The 27158-nt window shown below is 44.7% G+C and overlaps 1 protein-coding gene and 1 long non-coding RNA gene across 2 annotated transcripts; one reads left to right on the top strand and one right to left on the bottom strand.

Moving 5' to 3' along the window:
- Positions 1 to 25753, top strand: si:ch211-161h7.5 (uncharacterized). Its single transcript, XM_061805746.1, has 8 exons — positions 1 to 26; positions 17325 to 17365; positions 17441 to 17585; positions 17668 to 17781; positions 21725 to 21869; positions 21949 to 22097; positions 22172 to 22311; positions 25304 to 25753. The coding sequence occupies exons 2-8, from the start codon at positions 17356 to 17358 to the stop codon at positions 25453 to 25455; spliced, it is 855 nt and encodes a 284-aa protein (XP_061661730.1). The 5' UTR covers positions 1 to 26; positions 17325 to 17355; the 3' UTR covers positions 25456 to 25753.
- LOC133492913 (uncharacterized) lies at positions 9463 to 15243 on the bottom strand. The gene is made up of 8 exons (XR_009792795.1): positions 12822 to 15243; positions 12455 to 12621; positions 10896 to 10946; positions 10548 to 10620; positions 10296 to 10439; positions 10141 to 10209; positions 9960 to 10024; positions 9463 to 9689 (listed from the first exon to the last, which is right to left on the bottom strand). It is a non-coding gene; the product is annotated as an uncharacterized LOC133492913 (long non-coding RNA).
- Positions 25754 to 27158: the final 1405 nt, after the last annotated feature.

The following is a 27158-nucleotide window of genomic DNA, read 5'->3' as shown; positions in this document are numbered from 1 at the left end:
CAGGGGAGGCAGAGTCACAGTGAGAGGTATGTGTTGTTTAACTTCTCAACTATATTGCAGCAATTTTATATCATTTTCAACATGCATTTAGTGCAATGTTTTGTCACAAGTAGTTCAATCACCACTAGTAACTAACCTATAGCAGGTATTCCTAACCAAAGGCCATCTCCTAAACTGTTTTTGATTTAATTTTGTTTTCAGATGATGTATGTTTATTCTAATATGAACTATTGTTTTTAATACAAATTGGATCAATTGTGATTTATTAATTATCTTTTTTTTTATTTCGATATAGTAAATGTTCCATGTCATTCCTGATCTGCCGTCATCTGCTAAAGATGTATCTTGTGGCTCATAGAGGTTTGCTCCTTCGATTTTGAACATGCATTTGCAGACGGCATTTCAAAATGAGAAATACGTCACAAATCTTTTGGGGACTGTGCTGATTTTTGTTTCCTTATTGAGGGTGCCTGTATTATGTTAAAAGGAGGCTTAGCACAGGAACAAACATGCAACATGTATGCTGCATGTTATATATTCATTCATTTTCCACACCACTTATCCTCACTAGGGTAACAGACCTCCTAGAGTCCATCCCACCTCACTCTGGGGGAGAGACAGGGTACCAAATAACTGATTTTTTTGTCCCCGTCTTCCCCTGGGGTGTAGTTTGAGTTCTGTCAGAGGAAAGACTTGAAATTTATTCTGACTGGGGATTCTCTGAGATGTTCCCAGCAGACCCTCACTATATATTTGAGCCTGCCAGGTCAAGCCGGCATTTTTCCCCACTATTGAACCAAACACCGTTCGATGATTGACTTTGTGGCCGTTGACAAAACCACTTTGAGATCGTTGAAGTACGGTCAAAGGTTTTCTGGTGTCAACTTCACGTATGGGGACTGTTATGCTGGAACATTGTGTTTGATATGAACAATCCTTCATGAGCACACAAGTCCAATGAAATAACACTGCACGCTTTGGTTCGGGGGGAAGAACCATTTCTCCCTGTCATGCCCATCTAAGTTTCACTGTCATTGTCATAACCAGAACGCTAAGGCGGACCCAAATTCATGACTCGGTAGACACGGAGACAGTTAAGGGAAGATCTTTATTCGTTCCAAGGTTCCAAGCCGGAGAGTCAGACAGAGTGAGCAGCAGTATCAAGAGCGTCAAGCTTACAGGGTTGGTTGGAGGACAGGCGGAGGTCGATACACAGGGGATCAGGATCAGGAACGAGGAAGTGCGGGAACGAAGCATGGAACATTCTTCTGGGCCATACCCTTCCCAATCCACCAGGTATTGAACCCCCGCTCCCTCTACGATGGGATGATAGAAGCCGGGGTGCCGAATACACAGGACCTCCATCGATCATGGGGTGGGGGGCTTGACTGGGGGGACTAATGGCGATGGACGAGTTGGTCAAAGCCGGCTTACATGGAACGTGGGATGAACCCTCATCGATCTGGGAAGCTTTACAGCCATACGCGTTGTCCCACTTTGAACGCTGGTGCCCTTCTTCTCTTGAGGTCTGCCGCGGATTTGTAGGAGCTGCCCATACGTAGTAGCGTCTTTCGGGCCAGGTCCCAGGTCCGCGTGCACTGTCTTACCACTGCCAATGCGGATGGCACCGCGAAGTTGGCGGCCACAGATGGAAACCGAGAGGGAGGTAACCATGAACGATGTGGAACGGAGCCATACCTGTGGAAGTTGAAGGCAGAGAGTTGTGGGCATATTCCACCCATCTGAGGTGCTGGCTCCAAGTGCTGTGATCATGCGATGCCAGACAGCGTAGATCCTGATTTATTCTGTTTGGCCATTGGACTCAAGGTGATGGCCTGAAGTGAGGCTTACTTTCGCCGCGATGAGAGTGCAGAACTCCTTCCAGAATCAAGACACGAATTTTGGTCCTCTGTCCGACACTACATCCACTGGCAGGCTATGATAGCGGACGACTGTCTCGCAGTAGCAGCGCAGTCTGCTTGGTGGACAGAATCTCAGAAGCTGGTACGAAGTGGACCATCTTAGAAAACCGATCGATGACTGAGAGTACCACTGTGTTCCCCTGGGAGCAGGGTAGACCTGTAACGAAGTTTAGAGAAATGTGTGACAAGGGGCGAGAGGGAATTGGAAGTGGCTGTAGCTCACTCATAGGTCGCAGGCGAGAGGTTTTATTGGCCATACAGATTGGGCAAGCATTGACATACTCCCTCACGTCCCTTCCCAGTTTTGACCAGCAAAAACGTTCAACTACTGAGCGGGTCTTCACCATGCTGGGGTAACAGACCTTGTTGGTGTGGGCCCAATCGATGACGTCTCCTCTTAGCGAGGGTACCACGAACAGACGGCTGGAAGGACATTCAGCTGGGCCCGGAGAGTCCCTTAGAGCCTCCTTTACCGGTATTTCGATCTCCCAGGTGAACCCAGACACGAAGCAGGCCTCCGGAAGTATAGGAACACTCACGGACTCCGTTCGCTCCCCTTCATGGATCCGGGATAGTGCGTCTGGTTTGCCATTCATTGAGCCTGGACGAAAGGACAGAGTGAACCGGAAGTGAGTGAAAAAGAGTGCCCACCTGGCTTGACGAGCATTCAATCTCTTGGCGGTCCTCAGGTACTCCAAGTTCTTATGGTCCATAAGGACCAGAAATGGCACTTGTGATCCCTCCAGTCAGTGCCTCCATTCCTCCAGCGTCGTTCTGACCGGCAAAAATTCTCGATCACCCACATCATAATTCCGCTCTGCCGGAGTCAATCTCTTAGACAAGAAGGCGCACGGGTGAAGTCTTCCATCCCTTGCACACCTCTGGGAGAGTACTGCTCCCATTCCCGAGTCTGATGCATCTACTTCCACCACAAACTGCCTCTCTGGATCTAGCATGATGAGGACTGAAGCTGTGGTGAAACTCGACCTAAGTCTATCAAAGATCCTGGCAGGTCACATCCAAATCGAATGAATTGCGGGGTGAAGTGAGGGTGTGCAAGGGGACAGCTATGGAACTGAAGTTCCTGATGAACTTGTGGTATAAGTTGGCGAATCTGATGAATCTCTGCACCTCCCTGCGATTGGTGGGAGTGGGCCATTGGGGAACCGAGTCGACCTTACTGCGATCCATGCGAATCTGTCCCTCGACCAAGATGAATCCCAGGAATGTGACGGAAGGTCGGTGAAACTTGCACTTTTCCATCTTGACATATAGGTTATGTTATAGTAGCTGCTGCAGCACCTCCTTGACGTGCTTGATGTGGGAAGCTTCGTCCGGAGAAAAGATCAAAACGTTGTCGAGGTAGACAAACACATTCTTGTTCAGTCTCTCTCGTAGCACATCATTAATAAAATTCTGAAACACCGCTGCCGCGTGAGTCAGGCCGAACGGCATCACCAGGTACACGTAGTGGCCTGTTGGTGTATTAAAGGCAGTCTTCCATTCGTCCCCTTCTCTCTCTTCGTCCCCTTCTCTTTTCGTAAATCCAACTTGTTGAACATCCGAGCCCTTTGTAGCAGCTCGAATGCGGTGGGGCCGTAACGAGGTGTCCTTTTTGACGAAGAAGAATCCTGCTCCAGCCGGTGATGATGATGGTCGGATGAGTCCTGCTGCCAGCGACTCCTCCACGTACTCTTTCATGGCTTGGTGTTCCGGTCCTGTTGATGAAAAGAGCCTCCCTCAAGGGGGTGAGGTGACAACTCAACACTCAACAGCACAATCGTACGGGCGGTGTGGCCGAAGGGATTTGGCCTTTGCCTCTGAAAATACCTCTTTAAGGTCCCCATAACAGGACGGCACTGCTGATGGTTCCAGCACGGACTTCAATTCCTGTAAGTCGACTGGTGCGATCTGCAAATTCCTCTCTTCTAGAGCCCCGAAACACACCTTACTGCATTCATCGCCCCATGCCCTGATTTGACCGGTGATCCAGTCAATGTGTGGGTTGTGTCTTTTAAGCCAGGGGGTGCCCAAGATGACATTGCTGCCCCGCGAGTTAAATACATGGAAACGTATCTTCTCGGTGTGAGCGTCCAGAAATGTCATCCTCAGAGATTGCGTACAGTGAGTTACTCGGCATAAGAATTTACCATTGGCCGGGAATGCGTTGCAGAACCGTTGTGTCTGAAAGGTCACTGCGTTCAAGGCCTCGACTACCCATGGATTAATCAGGTTTGCGTCCGATCTCGAGTCAATAAAGGCCGTAGCGGAATAAGTATGACCCCCCGTGGTCAAGGTGACTTGAAGCATGCTCGACTCTATCCCGCAGTGGTGTAATTCACACTCAACCGGCGTCGTGATCTTGAGAGCGAAGCACTTGGGCCTGACCGGATAGTGGGCTATTAAGTGGCCCAGGTGTCCACAGTAGAAGCATCGGCCCTCTCGCCGACGTCGCAGTCGTTCCTCTGTCAGACCATCGAGCCCCTCAACCGGCATCGGCTCCGTCGCAGTTATGGGCATCGGCAGAAGGGAGACCGGTGGGGTGGACGCGCCCTGCTCTCCTTCTAGTAGCGCGTCCACTTGTCCCTGGATCGCTAGACTCTGGTCAATCTTGAGAGATAGGGCAATGAGCGAATCCAGGGAGGTAGGCAGATCCACTGCAATGAGGTGACCGCGGATCTGTGGTGGCCTTGGAAAAAGGCGTCGAGAAGCACATCCTCATTCCATCGACTTTCAGCTCTTCTGATCCGAAACGCGAGAGCATAACCTGCCACATGACGCTGCCCCTGTCGTACGTAGTCAACGTCGCTGCTGCTTCGTGTTCCGGTGAGGCGTACTGGAAAACTTGCTTCTGCTGTGGCCCATGCCTCTGCTCTTCCCGTCATGTGGGATATGACGAAGGCAATTCGTGCGCGGTCCGTCGGGAAGGCGGAAGCCTGTAGCTCGAAGTGCAGTTCGCAACTGGGCGAGGAAGGGTTTGACGTTCCCCGTGTCGCCGGCAAAGTGTTCAGGCCGGGAGAGAGGTGTGGCCCCGAACCGCTGAAACCCTGCGACTGGTGGGGTAGTCAGGGCGACCTGGACTGAGGTGGGAACTGTGACGGGCACCGTCGACGTGGCGTTAGCGCCGCTAGCCTGAGAAGCTAGACATGGCTGTAATTGGGCACAGATCTCAACAAGTCTCTGGTTGGTCACCTGAAGAGCAGTCTCCTGCTCGGCCAGGCATCTGCCCTGGATCTGTAGAGAGCGGTGGATGGCTTTTGAGTCGGCTGGGTCCATGTCGTGGCCAGATCATTCTGTCATAACCAAAACGCTAGGGCGGACCCAAATGCACGACTCGGTAGACAGGGAGGCAGTTAAGGGAAGATCTTTATTCGTCATAAGCCGGAAAGTCGTTCAGAGTGAGCAGCAGTATCAAGAGCGTCAAGCTTACGGGGTTGGTCGGAGGACAGGCGGAGGTCGGTTCAGGATTAGGAACGAGGAAGTGCGGGAACAGAGCCAGGCCCTCCGCTGGGTCGGTCCTATTTATACTGGGGTTAATTATCCCTGATGAGGCGCAGATGTGCAGGGGACCTGCACTGCCAGAGCTGGGACCGACAGGACCATGACAGTCATTGTCTATGTGAGCATTTAAGTCCCCCAGCACATCGATAGAGTCCCCAGCAGCACCCCCTCTGAGGAATCCAAAAAGGGTGGGTGCTCTGAATTGCTGCTTGGTATATAAGCATAAACAACATTCAGGACCCATCTCTCCCACATTTGCTTGGAGTCTCCCACCATGAGGATTTCCAAAGTGGAAGAGTCAAATCCTTCTCAAAAGACTCGGACCAGAACCCAAACTGTGCATTGAGACAAGCCCTGACTGTATCTTGTTCGAACTTCTCAACCTTACACACCAACTTGGGCTTCTTCCCTCCCTTCGAGGTAATGTTGCAGATCCTAAGAGCAAGCTTCTGTAGTTCCTGCCCTCAGCCGCTGCCCAGCTCACACTGCACTCAATCACTATGGGCCGCCCACAAGTGGTGAGCCCATGGGAAGGGTGACCCACACCATGCACCATGGATGCATTCAAAACCACTCGGCACTCGCCTTGCAACACCACCTCCAGGCCTGGCTCCGGGGTGGATGGGGGGGGGGTGCAGTGACTTGTGTCCAGTCAAGGGAAACCTCAATCCATTATTTTTAGTCATTAAAGGGGTTTATGGAGCCATGCTTTGTCTGGTCCCGGCGTGTCAGTAAAGTGAACCCATCCGACATGGCCAGGTGCCCCGGATGTAGTCACGTGGTCGAAAACAGTCTATTGTGCACGAAGTAGTAGTCTGTGCAAACATTAATTGCTTCTGCGTACATCGTTCCATCCATCTCCATCTAACTCCGGTCTGTATGCAAACGCGATAGAGTGAACGGCGCATGAGTAGAGTGAACCCATCCAACATGACCGCGTGCCCAGATAAGGTCACGTTATCAAAACTATCTCTAGAGCTTGTGCACCTACATCGCCAAAATCATGTGACTGGCCATATTGCCGGTCAAACAAAGTGTTGTACAATGCTAAGTCCATTAAGACTAAAAGAAAATATGTCTTATAGCACGACGCCCAGAGTTTTGTCCGATACCGTTAAACATTTAGAAGGTGATAAACAAAAGTACGTGGAAAAAACAGAGACACTTGGCATAGAGGACCCATATTTAATGCTGCGGTGGCAGTCCAGTCAGTACCTGTGGTGATTGACAATGGTTGACAACCCCTTAGCCAATTGTGACACAGAACACGATGCAGGGTTTCCCTTAGCGAATCCGGGTACAAAACACAATGCACATTCGTACACTGTAAAATAATAATAAGAAAAAAGCCTGCTGTCATGTGGAGTAAACATTTAAGTGCACATGATGCATGGAGGGCGTGATACTCGTGTATGCCGGTTAGCCTAGTAGTCTGTGCTTGATGTGCTGTATGTCGCGTCTTCAATAAACGCCAAACATAAAGTCGTCCACCTTGCATTAGTTGATGATGTAACTGCCACATGGTGTCAGGAGAAAAGTGGATTTGTGCAACGAAACGTCGAGCAGTTTGACTTTTCAAAGCCCGGAGCAAGGCCTGACTCGAAGCAAAATTCGGAAGGTATCACATAGCTTCACTGCTGAAGGCTCCGTCACACCATGACCAACGTTCTCTGAACATTTCAATCGTTCTATTTTTCACCATTCTCAAACGCGGATGACACGTGGCGTGTGATTAGCGTGTGTCTAACGCACGAGAACCGTGTAACAGCGACCAAATAAGATACCCCTAAAAACCATTAGCGTGTGCTAAGGCGTCACTGGCGCGCGACGAGGGATTTGTCAACGTTAGACGAGTGTGTTGAGCGTGTGACTAAATGGGTAAATAATGACAGAATAGCGTTTTGCTGGTGTGTAATTTTTACAGTGGAACGGGAACGAAAACGTTGGAAATTTCATACTCACTTCAGTTGTTCTCGTGAGTTTGAACAGTCAGCATCATTCCGCCTAGACGAAGAAAAGGTGGGGTGCGGACTTCAGCAACTAGCGCTGCAAGTAAGAATGCAAAGCATCGGTTTATATACCCATATGCATGGATGTTCAGGAAAAGCTCCAATGAGGCTCAATGGACGCCAAAGTACGTTCGTTTGACTATAGTTACACGCTGTGTGTGCTAGGGGATTGTTCAGTGGTCGTTGACAGGTCACCAGTGAGTCGTTCACTGCAAAGCAAACGATTAAGTAACAACCACGTAACGCTACAGTAACGACTGACTAACGATAGCCAAACGCGTCCAACGCTCGGCGAACGTTAGTAAAACATTCCACGAACGTTCTTGAACATTCTGCAGCGTTTAAAGTTAAACGTTGATGAACGCTGGTCTCGGTGAGAACTTTTGTGCATGTTCAAAACTTTTCCGCCGATTCCCAGCGATCATTTACGTTCACTAGCGTTCAAACAACGCTCTTCTGGTGCTATCCCGGCGACCATGGGCGACTACCAACGTTTCCTCAAATGCTATAGAACACTGACCAGAACGTCATGGTGTGACGGGGCCATTTCGGAGCAAGAGGACAAGGTGCAGGTTAATGTATTGATTTATTCCATCGGAGCGGATGCTGAGCACATATTCAAGGCATTCACGTTTACTAATGCAACCGATGCAGATCAATCTGATGTTGTAATGGTTAAACTCAACGAGTACTTCATTCCGAAACGGAATGTTGCTATCAGCGTGCTAAGTTTCACTCCGGATTTCAACAACCTGGCGAGTGTTGAAGCATTCGTCAGGCAACTGTACGATCTAGCTGAAAACTGTGATTTTGGAGCATTAAAAGAAGAGAAATGCGGGATCGCATAGTATGGTGTTTGGAATTCATGATAAGTGTCACAAAGACTGCAAATGAAAAATTATTTAATTTTGAAGATCTCCATTGAAACAGCCAGACATTGTGAATTGGTCAAGTCACAGAATAAAGAGAGGGCACGGCGCAGAGCATGTGGACAATGTAAAGTTACTGAGGAAAACTGAACATAAGAGATATGGAAGCATTCTTCTACTTTTCCTTTCAGCTTGTCTCGATTAGGGGTCGCCACAGTGTGTCATCTTTTTCCATTGAAGCCTATCTTGTGCATCTTCCTCTCTAACACCCATGTCTTCATGTCCTCCACAACATCCACCAACCTTTTCTTTGGTCTTCCTCTCAATCTTTTGCCTGACAGCTCCATCCTCAGCACCCTTCTACCAATTTACTCACTCTCTCGCCTCTGGTCATGTCCAAACCATCGAAGTCTGCTCTGTCGAACCTCGTCTCCCAAACATCTAACTTTGGCTGTCCCTCTAATGAGCTAATTTCTAATCCTATCCAACCTGCTCACTTCGAGGGAGAACCTCAACATCTTCATTTCTGCTACGTCAAGTTCTGCTTCCTGTTGTTTCTTCACTGCCACCATCTCTAATCCATACATCATGGCCAACCTCACCACTGTTTTAGAAACGTTGCCCTTCATCCTAGCAGAGACTCTTTGTCACAAAGAACACCAGACACGTCCCACCAACTGTTTCACCCTGCTTGGACCTGTTTCTTCACTTCCTTACCAACACTCATCACTGCTCCGTATTGTTGACTCCAAGTATTTGAAGTCGGTCAAAATTCAACAGGATTTATTTATTGTATGACCAGGTTGGCCAGACCCTGCTAAAATTTTTCTATAGAACATTTCTAAAGAATTTCTATAAAAACATTCTATAGAAATGCGATAGAACTTTACAAACTAAGTTCTATAGAACTGTTCTAAATAACTAACTAACTAAATAGAATACCTCTATATAACTGTGTCCTGAAGAAAGTTCAACAGAACTATTCTAAAGAACTGAAACATTGCATTCGTAAAGTGCATTAACGTGACAATCCCACATGCAATCAACATTGCCTTAGAACATAGAAACAACTTTGCCATGCTACATGGAAATTGACCCATTAAAACATAGATTGAAACCTTCGTTATGCAGTGTGAAACCAGACTGTTTTTCAAACTACAGACAATTTCAAACAATCAGGTTATTCAGCCTACAGTAATACGTTTAGCATTTAGAACAAATAACTTATTTTCTTAACGTATGTTACAGACAAATTAAAACATAACATTCCTCTATGTGAACTTTAACTATGTCTCTCTCATATTTACTGTCCATCCTGGTTCCTCCTGCCCTGGCGTTCATGTCATCTGTCAGGCGCAGGGTCCCCCCGTGGTTTCTCAAAACACAATCTGAGTTCAAAATTAAGAGACTTGGTTATTATTATGTCCGGCCAAAACTATAACTATCAGTTAGGACTCTATCAAACAGGAATATTTTTTGTTAATAGAAAGAGCATTGTTCAGAAGTCTGTAAACAGCACAAAAATACTTTCAATTGTATTAATAAATGCAATATCATTAGAAAGTTAAAATAAGTACAAAATCTTCACCTGATTCTCAACTGTATATTACTGGTAAAAAAAAAATACATTCTGTATAAAATATATAATATTCAATTACCTATTCAGGATCCATTTGATATTTTCCTTGAGGGTTACCCATCCAACTTTCAACATTTGGAATTTCTGCAAATCAAAGAGAGGACACAATTAGGAATTAGTTTGTTGTTAAAATTAAACTCAACTCCTTTTTCCATACTTAATCATAGCAGTTCTGCAGAAGCAGAAGGGTCTTCCATTACCTTATGTTCAAGGACAATGAAGTCGGCCAGATATTTTATCTAAGCAGCATCAGCCCTTTTTTTGGAACCCTGTACAACAACACATGCGCAATGTAAAAGCACAGATATGACAAAAAGGTCTTGAGACGAGTTATACGTAGACATTTTTGGCTTACTTGCTTCTTACATGGGCCAACTCTCTTTGGAGGAAAGGTAGAGGCTCATATTTGGTGGTGAATGGCTCGAGGTTGATGGTAGATGTCTTGGTTTTGAATGTCTTAGGGTTCTTCATGGTGACGGTGAACCGCCTCTTCCACTGCCTAAAACAGTATGAATAAAACAGAATATCATTGTAACCAAGTTTTTTTATTGTGCTCTTTGGGCTAGATTTCTTCTTATAAAGTGCTTTAAACAGAACATGTATTTACTTTGATGGTCTTGCATGGCAATTAGACCACTGGCATCACTTTCCAAATCCTCCACTTTAGGAGGTTTTTGGAGCTGTAAAGAAAATGAACCATGACTGCTATATCACATCACTGAAAAGTTGATAGATAATACTCAATGAATAAATTCATTGATTTCCTGGACTCTTTGAAAAATTAAAACAAAACATCCCAAATCATTCATTTATATAAAAAAATACTACATCAATGACGCACAGCCGGCACCATTAATTGATGGAATATATATCCTCAATGGTGGAAGCCAGTGTTTCAGGATATTTAAAATATATTTGGTTGTGTAGCAAGATTCCATCTATTAAAATTGCGTACCACTCTCAAGATGAACATATTTCTTCAATGGATTTGCCAAGGTACCTTTGCCTGAAAAATGGGTCAATATATCAATGTCAGTACCAAATTTTTCATTACACATGTTCTAGTTCAGGGTGTACCAGACTCCTGCCTGTTGACAGCTGGGATAGGCTGCAGCTCCCCTGCGACCCTCGTGAGGATAAGCGGCTTAGAAAATGAATGGATGGAATTTAAAAAACTATAATTGGAAAGAGAAAACCCCTTAAAATCTTACTTAAATTATCTCAATAGCTCAAACAACAAAAGTTATGACCATTTAAAGATTCAGATTATGGGCTAATTATGCTATTGGTAAAACAATAGAGAAGAACAATAAGTTGTGGCCTTCCCAGTTATAGGATCTCTAAGATGTCATGACTTTTTTGTTTCTGAACGATCCCTTGATTATTACCATTGGCACTTATCCATTTTCTTCGCCACTTATCCTCACGAGGGTCGCGGGGAGTGCTGGAGCCTATTCCGGCTGTCAACGGGTAGGAGGCGGGCTACACCCTGAACTGGTTGCCAGCCAATCGCAGGGGACATTGAGACAAACAGACGCACTCACAATCACACCCAGGAGCAATTTAGAGTGTCCAATTAATGTTGCATGTTTTTGGAATCTGGGAGGAAACCAGAGTGCCCGGAGGAAACCCACGCAGGCACGGGGAGAACATGCAAACTCCACACAGGTGGGTCCAGGATTGAACCCGGGACCTCAGAACTGTGAGGCCAACACTTTACCAGCTGAGCCACCGCCATTTGCACTTACTTTCATTATAATTGCATACACAGCACCAAATACGGCAATTTTACCGATTTTGCAATGCGCCAAACATTTTTGCGAGCGTAAAAAAAAACAGTGCAAGTGGTCATATCACTTTCATATTTCACTTATGCATCTCCTACATTTACTACTTACGTTTACATCTATAAGTACAAATAAAACAAATGAAGTAATTTGGGAAAAATATATATATTTACTGACAGGTTTTGGTCGAGGTGTAAACTTGCTTCCTTTTTTGTCCTGTTTAATGAATGTCTGATTGGTGAACCTGACAAAACCAAAGAAAAGTTTCGAATAAAAAGTACACTACGGGTTGTCGTCTATCGCCACGAGGCCGTGGTAGCTAGCTGACTAGCTAGCTGCACATTCAAGGTTCGTTACGATAAACTAGCAAACACATGCTTTCTAGCACGTTCCCTACACCACTCACGACAGACGCCTTAGGTGGTGCGTGGAAAATGTTAATTTATTGCCTTCGAAGCAAAAAAACCATGATGAACTACTTCTCAAGATGGCTCGAGATCATACACTTACCAAAGACAAAGTTTAAAAGCACCTTCACACGCTACGGAAATCTAGAGGAGCTTATGACAGATAATAGCCCTCAGTTCTCAGACGAACAGTTCAAAACTTTACAGCTGAGTACGACTTCCAGCATGTTTCTTCGATCCCTCATTTGCCACAGCCCAATGGCATGACCGAACGTGTTGTGAAGACGGCAAAGTGGATTCTCAGGCAAGACAACACTCACTCTTTTGAGCTACCGCTCAACACCAACCAAGCCAATTAGGCAAAGTCCTGCCAATTTGCTAATGGCCCAAGAGATCCATATGACTCTCCCTGTACACAAAGAGATGATGGACAAAAGGGCATCTCATCTCCAGGGACTGTGGTAGTCTACCCACACCCTCAGTAATGCTGAAAAAAAAACAAAAACCATAAGAATGTTTTGTTGTGTAGATGGAAGTTTTGTTAGACAAGTAATGCCTGAGATGAAGTGGGTATACAAGAGTAAACATATTGTTTAAAGTTATGCTAAAAGTTACTGTTTGTATAGTGTTTTGCAGACTATACTTGAAAAGGGGGTCATGTAGAGTAAAAGTTTGAGTGCACAATACCGCGCACTTGTGACGCAGCCCTGAGTCTCCTGATGCATGCAGGACAGGATACTCGTGTATGACGGTTAGCCTGGCAGTCTGTGCTAGATGTCCTCTATGTCGTATCTTCAATAAACCCTGTTAGAAACATAATGTCGTCTAGCTTGCGTTACTTGGTGATGTAAACTCCACACCTGCTACACTGTAAAAAATTACACACAGAAAAAAATCCACGTAATATTGAGACCATGGATTGAGGGAATGCTGAATTAATATCACCACAAATAAACCTGGGTTCCCATAAGTCTTTTCAATCATAACATTGACAGAACCATCACTGTGAAGAATGATCCAAATGTTTAAAACAATGAAGCATCTGTTCTAAGCATAGGTTGCATAGGTTTTTCAGTTGTCATTTTCCTTTGTAGAAATGTGTCGATGGTGACCTCGAGAAACAAATAAATTTACTGCACATCTTTAAATAATCAAATATTGGCATTGAATTCCATTTCCAACCATCTACCTATCCATTCATCCATCCATCCATTTTCTGAGCTGCTTATTCTCATGAGGGTCGCGGGATTGCGGTTGCCAATCCCAGCTCTGATTGGGTAGAAGGGAGTGTACACCCTGAACTGGATTCCAGCCAATAACAGGGCTCATGGAAACAGACAACAGTCCGTCCGTCTGTCCTCTACCGCTTTTCAGGGTTAGGTCATGGGTGCTGTGGAAAGGATACCAGACTTATCTTTCCCCAGCCACTTCTTCCAGCTCTTCAGGAGGGTTCCCGAGGTGTTCCCAGGCCATCCGAGATACATAATCTCTCCAGCATGTCCGGGGTTATGCCCGGAGTCTCTTTTCGGTGGGACATGCCTGAAAGACCTCACCAGGGAGGCGTCCAGGAGAACTCCCGATAAGATGTACCAGCCACCTCATCTGGCTGTAATTGAGGAACATGGTCACAGATTTGGAGGTCCTGAATGTCATCTTAGCCACTTCATACTTGGCTGTAAACCGCTCCAGTGAGAGTTAGAGATCACGGCTAGATGACCCCAACATAACCACATCATCTGCAAAGAGCATGCGACCAATCTGACTTCCCTTTACAGCGCGGCTGTGCCTCGATATTCTGTTCATAAAAGTTCTGAGCAAACTCGGTGACAAAGGGAAGCCTTGGTGGAGACCAGCTCTCATTGGAAACAAGTCTGACTTACTGCCAGCAAGGTGCACAACTCTTACCCAGATTGTACAGGGACCAAAAATCACGAATCAAGGGGTTCAATATCCCATACTACCGATAGACCCCCCACTACACTCCCCAATAGACACTGTCCAACGCCTTTTCCAAGTCTACAAAACACATGTAGACTGGTTGGAAGAACTCCCATGCACCCTGCTGAGGGTGTAGAGCTGGTCCACTGTTCCATGGCCAGGATGAAAACCACATTGCTCCTTCTGAATCTGTATTTTAACCTGCCAACGGACCGTCATCCCCAGCACCCCCAAATACACCTTACCAGGAAGGCTGAGGAGTGTGATCCCCCTGGGGTTGAAATACACCCTCCAGCCCCACTTCTTTAAAAGGGGGACCACCACCCTAGTCGCCAATCCTGAGGTACTACCCCTGATGTCCACACGATGTTGCAAAAATGTGCCAACCTGGACAGCCCCACTAGAACTAGAGTTCTTAGGAACTCCGGGCGAATCTCATCTACACCCCAGGTTCCTACCATCGAGGGGCTTTTTAACCACCTTGGTGACCTCACCTGCAGTGATAGGAGAGCCGAACTCAGAGAACCCAGACTCTGCCTCTTCATGGGAAGGCGTGTTGGTTGAATTGAAGAGGTCTTTGAGGTATACTCCCCACCATCTCACAACAGTTAAGATCAGCCGGGCCCCATCCTCACTATACACAGTGTTGACGGTGCACTGCTTCCCCCTCCTGAGATGCCGGTTGGTGGACCAGAATTTCCTCAAGGCCATCTTGAAATCGTTCTCCATGGCCTTACTGAACTCCTCCCATGGGCAGTTTTCTGCCTCACCGAACACTAAAGCTGCATTCCGCCTGGCCAGCTAGTACCTATCAGCTGCCTTAGGAGTTCCACAGGCCAAAAAGACCTGATAGGACTCCTTCCACAGCTTGATGTGATCCCTCACTGTTGGTGTCCACCAATGTGTTTGGGGGTTGCCACCACGAAAGGTACTGACCGCCTTACAGCCACAGCTTCGGTCGGCTGCCTCAGCCTGGAGGCACGGATCAACATCCTGTCCCCTGCTTCCCCCGGACATTTTTTCGGAGGTGGGAGTTGAAACGCCTTCTGACAGGGAAATTTGCACACTGTTCCCAGCAGACCCTCACAATACGCTTGGGCCTGCCACATCGGACAGGCATCTTCCCCCACCATCAGAGCGAACTCACCACCAGGTAGTCATCAATTGACAGCTCCACCCATCTCTTCACCAGACTGTCCAAGACATGCGGTCGCAAGTCTGATCACAAAGTCAACCTTCAAATGGCGACTGAGGGTGTCTGGGTGCCAAATACACATGTAGACACCCTTTTACACTTAGACAGGCCTGAACATGTTGCTCGTCATAGACAATCTGTGATGAGCACAGAAGTCCAGTAACAACATTACTTGGGTTCTGATCTGTGGGTGGGGGGGTAATTTTTCCCAACCACACCCTTCCAGGTCTCACTATCATTGTCCACATTAAAGTCCCCCAGCAGAATGATGGAGTCCCCAGAGGGAGCAGTCTCCAGCACTCCCTCTGTGGACTCCACTGCACAGGCACAAAAAACAGTCAGGACCCATCCTCCCATTGAATGCGAAGGGAGGCTACTCTTTCATCCACCAGGGTGAATCCAAATGTACAGGCACCGAGCCAGGTGGCAAAAAGTATCGCCACACCTGCTCGCCACCTCTCACCGTGGGCAACTCAAAAGTGAAAAAGTCAAACCCCTCTCAACGGGACCGGTACTAAAGCCCAAGGGGTGTGGAGTGGCATGTCCGACTCTATCTAGTTGGAACGTCTTGACCTCACACACCAACTCAGCCTCCTTCCCTGCCAGAGAGATGACACTCTGTGTCCCTAGAGCCAGTTCCTGTAGCCGGAGATGGGATTGCCAAGATCCCCACCTTCGTCTCCCGCCCAGCTCACATTGTACCCAACCACTTCGGCCCCTCTCAGATGTAGTGAGCCCATGGGAAGGGAGACCAATGTTACTCATTCAGGCTGTCACCGGCCGAGCCCAATCGGTGCAGGCCCAGCCACCAGGTGCTCGCCTTCGAGCCCTACCGCCAGGCCTGGCTACCGGCCTGGCGGGTTCCCGGTGACACATGTCCAGGCAGGGGAAACGGGCGCCGAGCTGAGGGGCAGTTAGTATACCCACACCTGCTTGGGTGCTTCTCACCATGGGCAACTCCAGATTGGAAAAGAGTCCAACCACTCTCAAGAGGACTGGTACCAGAGCCCAGCCATGTCGGGAGGTCATATTGAGACAAGAGCTGTTGAGACAGTTCTACACATTGGTCGTGAAATCCAGACTGTGAGCCTCCATCACACTGTGGTTTGGTTCAGCCACAAAACAGGACAAACTAAGACTGCAACAGACAATCAAAACTGTTGAAAGTGTTGTCGGCAACCTTGTCACCCTTGAAAAACTGCCTGGTACCTGAACTGAGACAAGAGCAGGCAAAATCCTCTTGGACCCTCCACATCCTGGTCACCAGCTCTTCCAGCTCCTTCCCTCGGGTAGGCTACCAAACGATGCTTAGCAAAGCCAGCAGGCATTCCAACAGCTTCTTCTCCCTTGCAATGAATTTCTTCAACAACCACTTTACAATTCAACTGCAACATCATCCTAATTTTTGGCTTGTGTTTGTTCTCACATTCTGCAGGGCCAAATATTATTACACATTATACATGCACTCACTTTAGTAGTTTCACCACACTGCACCATCTGCACATCAGTTGTTGACCATAACTAGCCCCTCATACACCTGTGTAGCATCTGCACCACTTGCAGAATTGACTGAGGAATACAATATATGCAACTGTTGCACAATTTATATTGTCCCAGATTATTGTGCGACTCGTCATTTTAAACTGCATACATTCCTTGAAGTCTTAATGCCCTTTACACAATGGTCGTTGCACTGGACTATTGCTCTATAAAACATTCTAACAGCTCTAAATACTAGTAAAACTCTCAATGCACAGTTGTCAAAAAAATGGCATTCTGTAATTGCCAGATCTCTAGCAACTCTGATTGCTCCATGACTGTTACTGCAGTCTTTATATCCCAATTGACTGTCGAACTCGACATGTATGTTGTACTAGAGGGTTTCCAACTACCCAAGTCAAACTCCTTGTATGTTTTTGACATACTTGCTGAATAAAGATTATACTGATTCTGATGAATAAAGCTCACCTGTGTTGGATTCAGAAGCAGTTGCCTGCAATGAGGAAACACAATGCTGGACGCCTTGTTGCCATATTGCTGTCTGTTGTGTTCTACAGTGTCGGCTTGGTGTTCAACGCTTTTTCTGTTATGGGAGTGGGTAAGAAAAAGTCCTGTATGCTAAACATATGACTGTTATGATATGATTTGATTAACACGCCTCCAATCCTTTCAGGCCCCTTCACTACCACTACGGGAAATGTCTCTGACATGTTTGGAACAGAGATCACCCCGTCAGGCTGGACCTTCAGCATTTGGAGCGTCATCTATGTGTGGTTGACACTCATGATTATCTACATTCTGACTAACCTTTGCAGAAAGTATTCACCTTTCAAAGATTCATGAACCTAAAGGCCATCTTGTGTGATACCATTATAATTATGTTTTGTTACCTCTTTACAGAAATTCTTATGGCTATGTTTACTGCTGTCCACCAGTCCTGCCCTATGGATTCTTCATTTGCTGGTGTCTCAATATGTGGTTCAATATTGCCTGGCTGCTTGTTTGGGACAGAGTGTAAGCATTTTAAAAAGTACAATTACAGTCAGGGGCGTAACACCATCTTATTGGCTGCCAGAGAGCAACTCCATGCCCCCTCCAAAAAATATTTTTCAATGGAAGTCAGGTGGAGGTGGTCGTAATCTAATTAAAAATATGCGTATGAATAAACCACAGCTTTAAAGGAATCATGCAATTCACAGTTTAAAACTTAAAGTAAGTGTCCCTAATGTTTCTGACACACTGGTCAAAATCCCAAAAGGATAAAGAACTACAGTACACTTGACACCAATTGTGTTGGTAAACCTATAATCCGAAGGTTCCCTAATTAACAATTTGGTGTTGTTATTGTGTGTATATAAACAGCAAGTGAAATAAGTATGTTAAGTATTTCACTTGTTACCACATTTCTCATTCTTTTCAAAAATTTCAAATGTTAGGCACAACCAAAGTAATTCATTACATACAAAAAAGGAATGAATAAGATAAAAAATTACATTATATGTAAAAATATGAAATGAGTGACAGAGTATTTATTTAATACTTTGTACAAAAGCTTTTGTTTGCAAAGACAGCTTCAAGATACCACTGTATTGAGAAATTAATTGGATGCATTGCTTTGGTGTCATTTTGACCCATTCCTCCACACAAGCACTCTTCAAATCTTGAATGTTCTGTAAGCTTCTTTTACGGACTTTTGAGTTTCAGTTCTTTTCAAAGATTTTCGGTTGGATTTAGGGCAGGTGATTGGCAGGGATATTCTCGTAGCTTTATATATATATATATATATATATATATATATATATATATATATTTCCTTGAAACTAATTGAGTTTCCTTAGCAGTATATTTCGGATCATTATTCTAATGAGATGTCCACCATCGGCAGCAGAGTGGTGCAGTTGTAGAGTGTTTTTCTTCCTTCATATCTACAGACAATTAAGAGTCTTCAACAACCTATCATGCATGTTTTTGGGATGTAAGAGGGAAACAGAGTACCCGGAGAAAACTCATGCAGGCACAGGGAGAACATACAAATTCCACACAATGGAGGCCGGATTTCAATCTGTCTCCTCAGAACTGTGAGGCGGATGTGCTAACCCCCACTGTGATGCCACTATTAAATCCATTGTTGGCAATCATTCCAAATTGCCACGTTCGCTCATGATGTAGCCTTCCACATTGAAAGGTTTTTGCTATCGCCAAGTCCTAAGATGGGTATGAAGGATCCACTGGAGTTAAAACAGATGTCTGGTGGTTTATAGGTCCTGGTCCGCAGGCTGCGGGTTCAGGGGTAGGAATGCAAAGGTCATCTGTTTTTGTAGGGAGTATTCATTTCACTATTTTGAATTTACTTTATTTAATTTAATTATTTGTGGGGTCTTTGGTTATTGTGAATGTGATTTTCATAATTTTGTGCAGATTCATTTCAGTACTTGTCAGATGTAACGGTGACTTGGACCACACTTCCAACTTCAAATCCATTGTGGCTTATTCTACCTTGTGCCATCTAAGAGGAAACTATGGAATTCTTCTGTTGGTCTTTGTGTCACAATCTGTCGGTGGCATAGATGAACAGTCATATTTTTTTAACATTATTAAAAACTTAGTTTATCTCATTACAAACAAAAAAAATAACACTAAAAATGTGGCGGTGGCACAATGGCCAACTGATTAGAACTCCCACATAACTGTTTGGAGGTCTTGGGTTTCAAATCTGGTCTGTTGCATCCCTATGTGGACTTTGCATGTTCTACCCATACCTGCAGCAATCCTTGTGTGGGTTTTATAAAGGGACTCCAGTTTTCTCCCACATTTGAAAAACATGCACGGTATGTTGACTTGTCACCATGATGACTTCTTTTTCTTTCAGCTGGTCCCGTTAAGGGTCGCCACAGCATGTCATCTTTTTCCATCTAAGCCTATCTTTTGCATCCTCCTCTCTAACACCCACTGTCCTCATGTTCTCCCTCACAACATCCATCAACCTTTTCTTTGGTCTTCCTCTCGCTCTTTTGCCTGGCAGCTCCATCCTCAGCACCCTTCTACCAACATACTCACTCTCTTGCCAATGAACATGTCCAAACCATCAAAGTCTGCTCTCTCTCACCTTGTCTCCAAAACATCCAACTTTGGCTGTCCCTCTAATGAGCTCATTACTAATCCTATCCATGATGACTATATCAACTTATTATTCAATGAACAAAATAGACAATACTTATTTCGGGACTCGATAAATGTCATTGCTGTAGGGATTCGTATGTGGCTCATTGAGCGGTTGATAAGTCTACTGCGAAGTGGCTTGCAACTAGCGACTTGGCTCATACATAATAGTCACTTGTGGGGTCGTGGACCAGTGGTGGACCCACAGATTGGTATAGGCGCTGTCCAATACGCTAGACTTGCTCCATGCACGACATGAAGATCCACACAACAGAGACACTTAAGGGCATGTTAACTGCTTATCAGGTCCGCTACCCTGTGAGCTAACGCAGAAGCTAAAAAGCCACAGTGATGTTGAAAATGTCTTGCCTTGAGCTGTTTTGTGTGGGTCCCCAGATAATAGGTACACATACTCACGTGCACACTATCTTGCCAAAAGTGTTCACCCCCCCTGCCTGAATCAGATATGAACATTAAGTGACATTTCATTCTTAATCCATAAACTTCAATTGGACATCACCCCCCCCCCCACCCCACCCCCGCGCGCACACACACCCTGCCTGCAATTACAACATCTTAAACTCTTTTTAAAGGGCTTTCCAAAGGTGGATATTTATGACCACTTTTCCAGAAGTGCATTTGAGAGGTTAAACACTGTTCTTGGACGAGAACGCCTGACTCTCAGTCTCCTCCCTCATTTATCCAAAAGCGTTGCGTGTAGGGTTGAGGTTAGCACTGTGGCGGCCAGTCAAGTCCATCCACACAGAACACTGTCATCCTTGAGTTTATGAACCTTAATTTGTGCACTGATGCACAGTCATATTAGAAAAGAAAGGGGCCATTGCATAACTGTTCCCACAAAGTTGGAAATGTCCAAAATATTAGCCTCTGAGTTCAAGAGAATGGAACTCTGAATGCTGCAGCATAGCAAGACACTTTGGATGGTCACACACTTTTGTGGATTACTTCTTCCTGTTCCAGCAAATATGCTTTTGGAAGAAAGACCAGAAATTCTCATAAAGTCCCTTCTAAACATTGTTGAAAGCCTTACCATCAGAGATGAAGTTGTTATAACTGCAAAAGGTACTCCAACATCATAATAAACCTTATGGATTTAGAAGGAAACATTGCTTACAATTATAACCCTCATCACAGTTCTGAGGACCCAGGGTCTATCCCAGCTTACCCTGTGTGGAGTTTGAATGTTCTCCCTACCCCTGCATGGGTTTTCTTCAGGCACTCTGGTTTCCTCCCACATCTCAAAAAAATGCTCTACTCTAAATATTCCTTAGGTGTGCTTGTGAGTATGACTGTTGTTTGTCTGTATGTGCTCTCAGTTTGGCTGAAAACCAATTCAAGTGATCATGCACGTACTGCCTGATGACTGGGATAGACTCTGGGACTCCCGTGACCCTTGTAAGGATAAGCAGCTCAGAAAATGGATGGATGGATGAACTACACTTTACTACTAAATGAATAGCACTCACCTGCTGTGATTCTCCCATCCATGTCATTATGGACTTTCCTTTCTCCATTTGTGCTGTCAGTTTGGAACAGGAAGAAAATGTTTGCAAAAAATCTGAAGTGTAGTCCAAAATTTTGGCCTTTTAGTTCCACAGAAAAAAACTGGAAGGAATGCTTGAGCGTACTGTCACAAGAGAGGGGTGTCACTTGAACTTATATGCAATTCAAGGCAGGAGAGAAAATACTTTTGGCAATATAATGTGTGTAAATATAGAGTACTGCATTTCATACTTTAGAATTACTTTTTCAAATTGTTTTTGACACATTCCCACAGGTGGATGATTGCTGCCCTTGTTTTTCTAATTTTGGTTGTTGGCACAAACTGTGGCATGACATATTTTGCCTGTTATGGTCTTTACGTCTATGGAGCATGGCTCAACAAGTACCACAACATGGACCTGTGGCTCATTCGCATACTGGTTCGTGAAACCCACACTGACCCATTCATTAACTAAAACACTGAAAGACAAGCCTATTAATGTTGTGGAATAACTGCAGGTACAGAATGGTGTGATGATCTACACAACATGGACGACCATTGCTATGCTCATCAACTTGGCCATTGTGTTGACCTATGAAGCAAACGTTTCCCCAACAAATGCTGCCACCATGTCCTATTGTGCCTTGACGGTAGTGCTGCTTGTTTGGTGAGCCCAATTTAAATTGAACCACTGCGTATAACAGTTTTTCGTTGTTAAAGATACAAGTCTTGTTTTTGTAGGTTTTTCCTTCAAAACGTCATCCTGGACAAGCACATGCGCTACATCTTCATTGACTACCCAGTTATAATCTGGGCACTAGCAGGAAACTTTGATAAAAACTACAATGCTGAATCGCTCACCCTAAGTGCCATTTTTATTGGTAAGAAAATATTTTTTTTACAATAGTACAATCTTTATTATTATCATTAATAAATATAGAGTTCAACACAGATATTTAGTAACTCACCAAACAGCTTGATAAAATGTACAAACACTGTTTAAAAGATATCAATTCAATAAATAAAATTCAAAGATAACAACCTTAGCCTAATGGATAGTTAATGCACCCATAAATCCTTAAATTAACTACAATCTTTATAGAACGATACCAATGATTAAGGCAGGAAATCAGCTGTTCACCAATCCTGCATGGGGTGTTGTTCATGTCATTCAAGCAGAGCATAACACGTGCTGGTGTACAGTAAGTGGATGATGATCTCAAATGCACAAATATCACCTCACTAGCGTTTTACATTGGAAAGTACATGTCACTGACCACCTTGCATCTTCAAAAGAATGACTTTTCATGGAACCCCCCCAAAAACACATTAGTTGAGCCATTACCATTTATCCATCCGTCCATTTTCTATACTGCTTATCCGTTCAAGGGTCCCAGGTGTGCTGGAACCTGTCCTAGCTATCTTCAGGAGAGAGGCAGGGTACACTCTGAATGAACTGGTTGGCAGCCATTCACAAGATCAATGAACATTGCATCATTGAACAGACAAGCCATTTACAGCACTTCATATTTCTCAATGATGAGTAAAGATAACGTATCCACTCGGGGAATGACAAAATTATGAAATTGAACAAATTTGGAGATAGATAGATAGATAGATAGATAGATAGATAGATAGATAGATAGATAGATAGATAGATAGATAGATAGATAGATAGATAGATAGATAGATAGATAGATAGATAGATAGATAGATAGATAGATAGATAGATAGAAAACTATACATTATCCATCCATCCATTTTCTTAGCCACTTATCTCAAAGGGTCACGGGGAATGTTGGAGCCTATCCCATCTGTCAACAGGCAGGAGACGGGGGTACACCCTGAACTGGTTGCCAGCCAATCGCAGGGCACATAGAGATAAACAGCCGCACTCATAATCACACCTAGGAGCAATTTAGAGTGTCCAATAATTGTTGCATGATTTTGGGATGTGGGAGGAAACCACAGTGCCCGGAGAAAACCCACGCAGGCATGGGGAGAACATGATAACTCCACACAGGCGGGTCCGGGATTGAACTCGGGGGCTCAGAACTGTGAGGCCAACACTTTACCAGCTGAGCCACCGCCATTTGCACTTACTTTCATTATAATTGCATACACAGCACCAAATGCTTTCCAGCTGATCCACTGTGCTGCCCCCTATACATTACATGAATACATTAAAAAAGTACCTCACAGATTTAATTTATCACAGGGGTGCTCTGGAACATATCCTTTACTGTATTATCGTTATTGTATTGTATCTGTACTCACTGATAGTGTAGTGATATACTCGCCTGACTTTGTTGCAGGCAGCGTGGTTTCAGTTCCCACTTAGTGACTGTGTCGATATGTGCTCCATGACGGGCAACCAGTTCAGGGTGCAGTTTGCCTTTCACCCCAAGTTGCCTCAGACAGGGTCCAACACTCCTGCAAACCTTGTGAGGATAAGCTGCTTGGAAAATGGACTGGTATTAGTTTGGTATTGGTATTAGTATGTGTGTAGTGATTTGTGTTTTCCCCTTGTGTCTGGCCAGCAGTCGGAAAAAGCACTCTTGGAGAATGAGGTTTGAGCTCATTTGTTTTTTGAGAGGTGTCACAGCTGCAAGGTACAGGTTCGATGATGTGTTGGATTGGAGAGAGAGGAAAAAAAGAACCCCCATCAACCTATGTTCTCTGCTTAAAAAATTACTGCTCCACTGGGCATGAAAGGAGGTTCCATTCTCATGTTCTCCCGGGGACCTACCCTTCTCCCTCTCACCTATGGAATGTACACCCATTTCTGGCTTTGGGGTGTCTGTGGGCCTCAAACAATGCAATAAACCAATGAATGCAGATTTGGAACCAGGATCCCTGGTAACATCACCACGTGGTCACCAGAGAGGTGGCTAGCTGTAAAAGCCTCAAATGGCCATAGATTTCTTTTGAAGTTGAACTTAGAATTCCTTTGAAGTAGAACATAGAGTCTGTCTATAGTACTTTCCAAACTCAGAACTTAATTTTAATTACTTGTATTTTATCTAATGCAATGCAATGCAATGCTAAGACACAGAGTAGCAATCTCTCTACCTCTCTGAGTTCACCCAGCAGAGACACAGATTGTGTCTCCTTCTATTTTATCTTTGCTACAAAAAGGCAAAATGTTCAAAACAAAGGGGAAAATGAAAAAATCCTCAAAAACTCTGGGGGCTTGAGCTGAAGGGCACAGTACTGCTGGCTCTCGAGTCTCTGGAGAGTTAAATCCAAACGGCCGCCCAAAATCCTCTTTGTCTCACCTAAACCAAACTACTGGCCAGGGCCCAATTCATGAGTATAAAGAGAGAACAATCAACTGATGAAGTTGATTATGATGATGATTGATGAACATCAACAGTGATGAAGTTGATGAACTAATCTCACTCTTGTCTCAGCCAACTCACGCATGAGTATTCATACGAGTCCTCCCCATACCTCAATCTCCCCTGCAGCTAATGGCAAATCACTCCCACCTCCACAATGTGCTTTTAAAGATATTATATATTATTAAATGGGACACTGCCCATTTTTGGGACATCGTGATTTTCACGCATTATATCCTTCAGTATATCAAAATATTGAAGTGTTTTAATCTGAAGCCATAATTTGGTATCAGGAAAGGATAACTCATCAGTCAAAGTTAGCATGGAGTTATTTCCCTTTCCTTCCAGACCCAACATGGCTGCCTCAAGTTATCATATAACTTAACCATAAACGAAAAAGAAGTGTTATTTCCTTGATTGTGGCCTGTGAGGACTTTTATCTCAATAAGACAACAAATTGCCACCCTTCCCTTGAATGGTTTAAAATTTGGGTTTCTGACATATGATAAGTTGTATTGTTTCAAACTTGCAGTTGTGCTACTAGTGGTGGCATCAATCCTGTATGCTGTACGTCTTGTCCTCTTGTTTTGGCGCCACTGCAACCAGCCGTTCTTCAAAGGCGTCAGCCCTGAGGCCATGGATCCAATGGAGATTTCCCAGCAGCTAAAATGGATACTCAGATGAACACTCATGTGATGTCACTTAAATTGTGGGTGCAGTGTGATGTATGTATTACAATAAGTTAATAATTTACACAAGGTGACTAATTTTATTATAAGTGTTTGTATATGTTAGTATCCCTGTTGTGTCTGTTAGTATATCTGTTTGGTTACTGACTGATTTCAACCTTTGACAGTGCCTCCAAGGCGATTATTATTATTACATCACAGACCTTATTTGTAAAGTTCTTGATGACATTCAAGTCATGTCAACATTGCTTGTGGTTGTACTGTATATTTATCAGGAAATAAAGTTTTGTATGTGCAAGACACTAGCAACTCTAAAAAAACACTATTTCGTGTGACTGAAAGAAAATACTAATTACTATTAATTATTTGCTATTAATGTTAAAGGGCCAATGTCATGAAATGCATGATTTTTAGTATGTTATGAATGAAAAAAAGGCAGCCGACATGGACCCATGTGTTTTTTCACCACAAAACATGATTTTGACGCATACAGATTTTTGTAACTCCTGCATGAAAATCCTCTCGAGGGATTTGTTTTCAAGAAGCAGGATGTGACGTACATGGCAGGACCGCACTCAAGTGGACTTGTTTATTTCTATTAGTTTTACCTCCAGGAAGGGAGTTCGTTGTTCCTTCGTGTTAGCCAAAATGCCGGCTCATTGCATTGCTGGAAATTGCTTGATGAAGGATGGATTTACCCTTCATAAGTTTACAAGAGAGTTTGTCGTGAAAAATGGATAGCACGGGTGCAAGGGACAAGAGCTTTGTGGGTTCCAAATAACAGGTAGGTGTGTATACAGCTACTAAAAAAAATATATATTTTGGGGCGGACCACGTAATCGGTCTCTCATAACGTAACAAAAGATCCGCCTACGTACGTCCGCTGGTCACAGCTTCGGTGAAGGCTACCGTGTCGGGCTCGCAAATGGCAACGGCTCTGAACAACCCTGCCGACAATGGCGCACTCAGCCGCGTGGGACAACAACACCGTGAAGTGCCTAGGCTCGGAGCCATGATAAGCCACCTCAGCCTTGTCAGCCGGGGTGGCTCGTCGCGGTGCCTGGCCATGATGGCTCATCCCCGCCGTGGAAGTGGATCGGACGGGAGGCGGCTTGGCCGTGATCGCATATAATCTGAATATGGCTCGAAAAAGAGGGTAATATTGCCCCGGTGACTTCACTTAGTTGTGTGATGTTCTCTTCTTCAAACAGAGCTCCCATGTCAGATGGGGCGTGTTCGCCTCCCATGGTAGGGTCCACCGTGTGTTTTCATCCGCGAACGTCCGGGGTGACGTCACCAATATGGCGACCACTTGGATGTCATTGAATGACACTTCCGCAACTTTGTACATGGATGACCCGCTCTCCGCTCATATTTATTTTTTCGTATAGACATTGAAGTGAATAATGTTATATGTATTTTTCATTACAATATCTATTTTAGAATGTTTATAGGGATGACATTTGACTTTTAAGAATGTAATCCAGTGCCCTGAAGAAGTGCTTGCCCCCTTCCTGATTTCTGTATTATTTTTATTTTTATTTTTTTTGCATCCCTATCACACACAAAGGTTTCAAATCATGTTCTTTTCCTTTTGGCTTGTCCTATTAGGGGTCGCCACAGCATGTCATCTTTTTCCATCGAAGCCTATCTCGTGCATCTTCCTCTCTAACACCCACTGTCTTCATGTCTTCCCTC

The sequence above is a fragment of the Syngnathoides biaculeatus genome, chromosome 19, assembly GCF_019802595.1.
Source record: "Syngnathoides biaculeatus isolate LvHL_M chromosome 19, ASM1980259v1, whole genome shotgun sequence".
Classification (NCBI taxonomy): domain Eukaryota; kingdom Metazoa; phylum Chordata; class Actinopteri; order Syngnathiformes; family Syngnathidae; genus Syngnathoides; species Syngnathoides biaculeatus.
This window is presented reverse-complemented; position numbering and strand designations above follow the sequence as displayed.

What these genes read in the sequence shown, in the direction of transcription:
- si:ch211-161h7.5 (XM_061805746.1), top strand. An exon ending in CTGACTAACCTTTGCAGAAA is followed by an intron (nt 17,586 to 17,667) that starts GTATTCACCTTT and finishes ACCTCTTTACAG; the next exon opens with AAATTCTTATGGCTATGTTT. An exon ending in CCTAAGTGCCATTTTTATTG is followed by an intron (nt 22,312 to 25,303) that starts GTAAGAAAATAT and finishes TCAAACTTGCAG; the next exon opens with TTGTGCTACTAGTGGTGGCA.